The sequence below is a fragment of the Sorghum bicolor genome, chromosome 9 (genome assembly GCF_000003195.3).
Source record: "Sorghum bicolor cultivar BTx623 chromosome 9, Sorghum_bicolor_NCBIv3, whole genome shotgun sequence".
Taxonomy (NCBI): Eukaryota; Viridiplantae; Streptophyta; class Magnoliopsida; order Poales; family Poaceae; genus Sorghum; species Sorghum bicolor.
The window spans coordinates 51,167,483-51,175,272 of record NC_012878.2 but is presented as its reverse complement, the minus strand read 5'-3'; the positions used below and the strand labels follow the sequence as shown (position 1 = coordinate 51,175,272).

The following is a 7,790-nucleotide window of genomic DNA, read 5'->3' as shown; positions in this document are numbered from 1 at the left end:
TGTATGGTTCCATATTGGCATTATTCCTTTGTTAGTGTAAGTGATTGTAGTTCTAACATTAGCATGTCTTACTCCATTTGTCTATCATTTTCCATATGATACCAAATCATTCCTCATCTACTACTACAAAGGGATCAACATATAGTTATGCCCCATTTTGGTATGGCTCCAGCTCCTTACTACAGTACATAGAGGAGCTAGAGTCGGCTGAAGCTAAAAAAATACTTGTTTCATTGATTGGCTCTTAGTTTATTTCAAGAATATAGAAAAAAAAAATAGATCCTTGCTATGTTGCACGAACAAGCCAGATTTAGAATGGACTTGTACCAAATAGGGCCTTAAACCTAGAATCTTTTTGTGATTTTCCATTGAGAGGGTGCTTTTCTTTCAAGGAGAGGAATATGCCGTCTATTCTTCTGTACCATTTCTTGTAATATTGAATTATTTATTGTGTTTTCATTTTGTAAATATATACTAAAATATTCAATAATTGTTGCATAATAGCCATGCCGGGAAATTTACCAACATGGACAGGAGATATTTTGCTTTATTTTCATCTGGTTACTAATGTGTAATTTCATAGCTTTAGAGATTTTTTTTTATTATTTGCCTTTGTACGTAAATGTTGTTAGTTGTTACTTTTCGTAGCTTTAGAGATTTTTTTATTGGCCTTTGTACGTAAATGTTGTTAGTTGTTAATTACTTTGCTTCTTGAGAGATGTCGATCCATAAATTTAATTAAACTGCATAAGAAACTGATGATATGGTAGCACGAGAAAGATGAAATTCATGTAGAGAAGTGATTAAAAACAAGATAATTCTGCAAATGACTTACACCATGGAATGATCTTAGATAATTAACATGTGCACTAAATTTCATAAAGTCATGTCATGCATGTGCATGCATGCATTATACGATGATACATATGGTTGCCTCCATATCGGCATGTGAAGCTGATAAATTTTCTCCCTTGCAGATATACCTATATAGGTGTAGAGCTAATAATAACCGTACCAGTCTCTGAAGCTCCTCCTCTGGCTTGTCTGGATAAACCATTGTCTCCATAAAGATTGGGGGAAATAAACTAATTATTATACATCCCCTCCAATCCGAACAGCCCTGCGCTACTTCGGAAGAAAATTCATCTACTTCACAGCCTCCAAGTCCAAAGCAACCTCGATCGATCTCGAGTCTTATTGCCTGTGTCTCTGTACGCCTCCAAGTAGTATATATATGCATCCATAATCATGTTGGAACTGAGATGTAACAACTCTATTCCCTATATATATACGCGTACTACGTACGTCCTGTTAATTAATAACCTGTCCGAGAGATGTCATGCATGGGCGTGTGCTCCATTCCATGGCGCCGCCGCTCCCTGCTGATCGAAGCGGATGATCCGCTCCTTGCTGGGCTTCATCAGCAGCGACGGCCGCGGCACGACGGCCGCGGCCTGGTCGGGCGTGACGGAGAAGTGTCCGCCGCCGAAGGACCGGACGTGGTCGTTGAGGGATCGCTTGTGCTTGAAGTCGGAGCCGCAGGCGCAGAACCAGCGCTTGCCGCAGTTCTTCTCGTGCGTGCGCCAGTCGCCCTTGACGGCGAACGGCTTGCCGCAGCGGCGGCAGCCGAAGTGCTTGTCGCCGTGCTTGCGCTTGTAGTGCGTCTGCAGGGTGCGGAAGTCCTTGAGCGGGCGCGCGCGCGGGTGCGCCACGTTGTTGCGGCACCCGGCCGCGCAGCAGTAGCACGGCAGCTTCAGCAGCGCCAGCGTCGCCGCCTGCGTGCCCTTGAGCGACTCCGGGCCCTTGCGGTACTCGCGCCCGTGGCCCCACATGTGCATCTGCATGCATATATATATACAGATCGTCATGCATCAGCATCAGCTAGCGTTGATCGAGATGCCACATATATATATATATATATATACATACATACATAAATGAAGGAAAAATGTTAAAAATCAACGATCGTGAAGTTAAGTAAAAGGGGAATATGTTCGTTGCAGCACTAGAACGTATTTGTCCTTTGTCATCATGTTGGAGACAATGAAGGGAAAATGAGTGTGAATGAAGTGTGATATGTCGGCAAAGAGCTAGGTAGTGGGGTTTAATCAGTTAATTCCCTAGCTCGTTTTTTTTTTTCATCTGATTCCTTGCTTGCGGGTACGCATGAAACACTTGCTGGTAGCTAGGTCATTCGTTCTACAGCAAGCTTGAGCATGCAAGTAGGAGATGCCTGCCATTTTGTCGATCTCTAGTCTCTACTATGCATATGCCTGTTCAGTTTACACACTCTACGAGTTCACCTTGCATGCCCTATGACCACCTCGCATCGCATGTCCCAGCTGATCGATCGCTGCAAGACGAGGCAATATATAGCCACTTTCCCAATTGGAAAAGCTCTCGTACAAATTTCTTTGGAATATGCATGATCCACATGCTTCAATTATTAGGCGCAGCTGGGGCTGGAGCAATTAATTTAGAATCTTAGATTCTAAATGCATTTTCTGTCCCTATCTCACTCAAGAGTAGTGTGCTAACTAATCAAATTATTAATTTTAATGAAGTCAAGTAGCACTTGTACTTGGAACTTGTTGGAAGAAGCATTCACAGCTTTTCTTTTGCAAAAAAAAAGGCATTCAACGCAATTGCAAACAGAAAATAACTCTGATTGAGGAAGAGAGGATAGCAATTAAAGAAGTGCTCCAAATGAGACATGATAGATATAGATATATAGTAGTAGTATGAGCTAATTAAGTCACCTGCATGTTGTTGTATCTGTTGAATGTCTTGCTGCAGACATGGCAGATGAACTGCACCGGTCCGACGAGTATCTGCGCCGGAGTCGGGATCCAGTACCGCCGGCCACGGCTTCCGACGAAGCCCTTGATGCCCTCCTCCCCACCCACACGCAGGTAATCGGATCTCTGCTCGACGGGCTCCACCACCATCTCACCGTGCTGTTGCTCTCCCCCTGCTTCTTCCACCTTGCACTTCTCATGTTTCTCGTCCTCTTCCTCCTCGAAATCCTCCTCCTCATCGTCGTCTTCCTCGTCCATGGGCACCTCTTCAGAACTATAGCCGCGCCCCCCAGTCGTCGCCGCCGCCGCCGGCAAGCCGATGTTCAGGTCAACACCAGCGGCGGCGGCCTCCTCTCTCCGCGTGGCGCCGCCGGTGGTAGCGATATTATTGCTCAGCAGCTCTTCTTTGATAGGATTATTATGGCCATGATCAGGAGTCGCTGCCCTCCCTTCAAGCCTACCAAGAAGCGGCAAGCACGTCATGGCGTGGCGCTCATCAACGGCGGCTAATTGGTCGATCGATGGCGTTGAGAGCGTCGTCGAGGACGTCGTCGACGAGGAGGAGGACGGCGACGGCGGCGGCGATGACGATGACGATCGTGGCTTGAGCCACTCGTAAAACGGCACGCTGAAAGTACCCGCCTCCATTACTGCGCAAGCCCTCAACACCATAGATCGATCGATCAAATTTGCTTGCTCCCTGGCTCTGTGCGATACACGCCTCGGCAGCTAGCTAGCTAGCTAGCGCGAGAAGTGTTTGTCCTGCTTTATATGCCGGGTTTGGTGGTGTGGAGAAGAAGACACGAGAGAGGTCGTCGTCTATGTCAAGGCGTGCATGTCACGGCCGGCGGGGAGAGGGAGAGGGAAATGGTGAGGTTGGTGCGCCGTTGGTGTTGCTCTCCTTATATGATGCGCTTTTGGAGCATGCTGTGTGCGGCCCTTTTGAAGGTTGGAACGGGCTCTCATCAGGTACTACGTACGCGCGCGGCCGGTGTCTGTCGACGACGCACACGCGCATACATCACGAGGTCGCGTGTGAACACGGTGGGAGCGGCGACGTCTGGGCATCCGTATATATGTGATGCCTAGAGCGCGATAGCCCCGGGCGGCAGGGGCCAGTTGGGGGTGGGTGCTCTCGCTACTGTGCTGTGGGGTACTGTTAGCTTTCCACGAGGGGGGAAGTACTAGGTTTTCGGGAATGTAACGAGAGTCAATCGTGCAGGACAACGCGCCTATCTGGCCAGCTGCGAGAATACGTGTGCCTACCAACAACCTACTCCATCCGTGTATTAAGACATTCTAAACTAAATATAATTTATATATCTATTAATTTTTATATATATTACATATAGAAATTATGGTCAATAGTTTCTTTAGAATAATTTTTTATCTAATTACAATCATTTTCTTTTTATTCTCAACCAATCACATCATTTCGTATTTTGGTTCTCATATAGACATAGTTTCTAACTTAGATCCGGTTTCTATAATTTTTGTTCTATTTTCAATAACTATTTTGCCACATCAGTAAAATACTTAAATGACAGTACAACTTATGCTCACAGAAACTATGATAGTTTCTGCATTAGGAGTGCCCTATCTCCTTCGTTTTAAGCCTTGTGGCTAGAGACCAAGGAGCACGGATGACCCACGTCTTTGCAATAAATTCTTGTGATCCAATTAATCCAATTAATGTGTATGCATGCAACCAAGGAGCGGCTAGGATAGCCCAAGTCCCCCGTGGAGACGTGCACATGCAACCAAGGAACGGCCAGCACGCATGTGAGACGACGCAACTATAATTACAGCGGGCCCCTTCAAGACGATGGAGACTATTGGAATTTTTTTTGCTTAAACGACTGAGATAAATGGACAGAGAGAGTATTTGGTTGAAATTGGTGTTTTTTCCAAGCTAAAATAGTACGCAAGCGGAGACGAACAGCTTGCGGTTTGCTTGTGGGGCGTGCTTGGCTTCTCCTCGTCGCTCACTTCGTCTTGCCGCATGAAAAACAAGGACAACCTTGCCTAGCCGGGCGAGCTGATTCGGCTCTCTCACACGGGCGAGGTAAACCTCGTTAGCGCAGTCCGTGAGGAACTAGAGTGAGGGATTCAAATGCGCCACCTTGCTCGCTATCCTCACTTGACAAGGTGCCACAGTGCCGGGCAAAAGATTACTTGTAGAATATGTCTTCACAGCGTCTGTTATCTCGGCTCACATTACTTGTAGAATATAAAGTAGCACAACTCATAAATGTAAGGGAATACACCTGTTGGATTGGTATGATGAGAAAAATGGCCCAAATTTCACTTTATTGTTGCTCTTCTTGCTAAGCCTACTTGTGTGAAGTGACCCAAAAACTAGGGATGAAAATGAAGCATATAATGTCTTCTCCACATCCTAAACTATTTTATTTTGTTAGGTTCAAAAGTGGAGCGTGGATAATGTATGGATGCACTTATTAATACAATTTTTTAATGACGCCATAAGCAGACTTATGCCGGCGGATAGTACATGCTTGAAAGGAACTATGGATGGTTAGAGGGAGATGAGTAGTGTAATTAAAATTTCTACAAAGTATAAACACTAGGCATACATGTTAGATAACAAGATGACCCTAAAAATTACTACTTCTGTGATGATCTTGCAAGGCTAGGGTGATAAAGACTACACAATTCTAGAATTGAATGAAGCAACTAAGCCACGTCAACTAGAATTGGTAAACTAGCTAGTTGTATATGACAAAACATAATATCTTTACACTATGATTTAAGAGCACAAAGTAACATGGAAGTTAGAGTGAACAAACCACACAAGAGGATGACATAATAATGATATTTCCCCATGGTTCGCTGACTTGCCTGTCATCTGCATCCATATTGAGGCAAGATGAAAGATCACCACCAAGAAAATAATCCTTGATAAGATGATAAGGAAAATTGTTTTCCTTGATAGTTTTAACACTCAAAGATGATTTTCTTTGAAAGGTTGGCTGCCAAGGAAACTAGGACCATACCTAATTTGCCAAACTGACAAGAAAATGTCCAATCACTAAGTAAATTAGTTTCCTTGAGGGCCAATATTGTCAGTAGTGCCATCCTCCCCTCCAAGGAAATGTAAAGCAAGAGCAAAAAAAACAACTGAAATCCTAGCTTCGCGTGAAGCAAAGTTACCACTACACCTCAAAGTTACCTGTGACTAAGTGATTTTTTTTCTTTTGTAATCACTTTAATGAAATTTTGAGATCCTAAATAATTTCAAAAGTAAATAGTTTGAACGAAACAGTTTTACATCTTGTCGAATACTCTAAGGTCATTTGAAAAATTCAAAATAATTTAATTTCAAAGCTCAGAGTACTTCCTTGGCGGTTTCTAATTACACCCAAAAAAACATAAATTATCTTAGCAGTTTCGAATAGCACTCAAGAAAATATGAATTATCTTGACGGTTTGAAATAGCAATTATCTTGACGGTTTGTAATAACACTCAAGGGAAACACAAAATTTGCCTTGGTGCACCGTTTGGACTAAAACTCACCGAAATGAGCAATTTTCTTAGCATGTTTAGTTTGCATTTTCTTGGAGGTCTACGTCCCAAGCCAAGAAAAGCCACATTTTTCTTGGCGGTTTTATGTTAGCACTCACCAAAATTCTTGATCGTCAAGGCAATTCAGTATTTTGTTGTAAGTCGCAGTGGGCACGCGGAAGGAGTTAAATTCCCATCACACCGATCGATCATGAATCACCTCTCGCTCAAGCTGGTCGAAAATCAAAGGTTACTTGAACGTGGTTTTTCAATTTTTCATCATGAGAAGGCGCCAAATATTCAAGTCGCCGGTCGTCACTGACGCATATACCTGATGCAACTTTAACCGCTTTACTTAGAACAAGCCACACATATAGACTTCGTCAAAAAGCATATAAAACCATCATGGCACTGGCCACAGAACAGTCAGCTCGTTTGACATGGATGCATGCATGCAGCTAGTATATACCCGACTACCAGCCCCCTCTCGATCGCGCGCCAGCTAGTTTAGCGTGTGTATACATACATGCATACTCCATGTAAAAGACTAAAAAGTGATGGGACCAGCTGAAAATCTATGTATCTATCTATGTATCTATCTATCTATAGTAGTGGGCTGCTCTAACTTGGTGAGCTATTAGTATAGAGTGTGGTGGGACCTCGATCGGCCCCTCTTTTCGAAGTGGAGGTCGCAGTACCGTGCGCAGTGGTAGTGTATTGGTGGACGACCGGTTGAACGGAGTGCAGTGGCGGGAGCCAGCCGGCGATCGGGAGAGCAGATGTCAAACTCTCTCGGTCGAGTCGAGTCGAGTCCGGTCCACAGGCCAGGCGTGAGCGCGTCAGCCGTCAGCTGGGTCAACCGGCCGGCGTGGTGTGGTGTTTGTGGTGGTACGGTGTGTGGTCGCCATTGGATGACCGACCCCGGCGCCGGGCGCCCGGCGGCAGTGCTGTGCCGCCCGGGCAGGCTTGGTGCGGTTGCCTCACCCTCCTCTCCCAACGGATCAAACACGACGAGGCTCGCGGTCCCGTACGTTCCCGTCCCGCGCGCATGCGCGTCGACGAACGAAAAGGCCGGCAGGTAGCTAGTACTAGTAGCTTTGGCCGCCGCCGCCGCCGCGTCGTCCGCGCTAGACGGGTCACGAACTCGCTCGCGCAGCCGCTGATCTATCGCCGCGCGCGGGGTTGTCGTTGTTCCTGGGGTCACGGGCGAAGTTACCTTGTGTGAACCGGGTCGCCGGCCGGGTATCGAGAAAAATGGGGCCGCGTCGGGCAGGCCGCCACTGACATGTTAGGTGACCTGTCAGGTAATGTGTTGGGCTGCAACCACTGGACCAGCAGAAAGGGGACACCGTATACTATGGGCTTATAAACAGGCTTGCGGCCCATTCTGCACGACGAGATGGGAGGAGTATACATCTGGACTCAATGGGCCAAAGCGATTGATCGGCGATTAACAACAAATTGGGTGT

At 46.0% G+C, this 7,790-nt stretch overlaps 1 protein-coding gene across 1 annotated transcript; it reads right to left on the bottom strand.

Moving 5' to 3' along the window:
- LOC8072505 (protein TRANSPARENT TESTA 1) lies at window positions 782-3,819 on the bottom strand. Its single transcript, XM_002439833.2, has 2 exons — window positions 2,760-3,819; window positions 782-1,838 (listed from the first exon to the last, which is right to left on the bottom strand). Exons 1-2 carry the CDS (start codon window positions 3,468-3,470, stop codon window positions 1,338-1,340), a joined length of 1,212 nt encoding a protein of 403 aa, XP_002439878.1. The 5' UTR covers window positions 3,471-3,819; the 3' UTR covers window positions 782-1,337.

What these genes read in the sequence shown, in the direction of transcription:
- LOC8072505 (XM_002439833.2), bottom strand. Translation starts at nt 3,470, where the DNA reads ATGGTGTTGAGGGCTTGCGCAGTAATGGAGGCGGGTACTTTCAGCGTG. An exon ending in ACAGATACAACAACATGCAG is followed by an intron (nt 1,839 to 2,759) that starts GTGACTTAATTA and finishes ATATGCATGCAG; the next exon opens with ATGCACATGTGGGGCCACGG.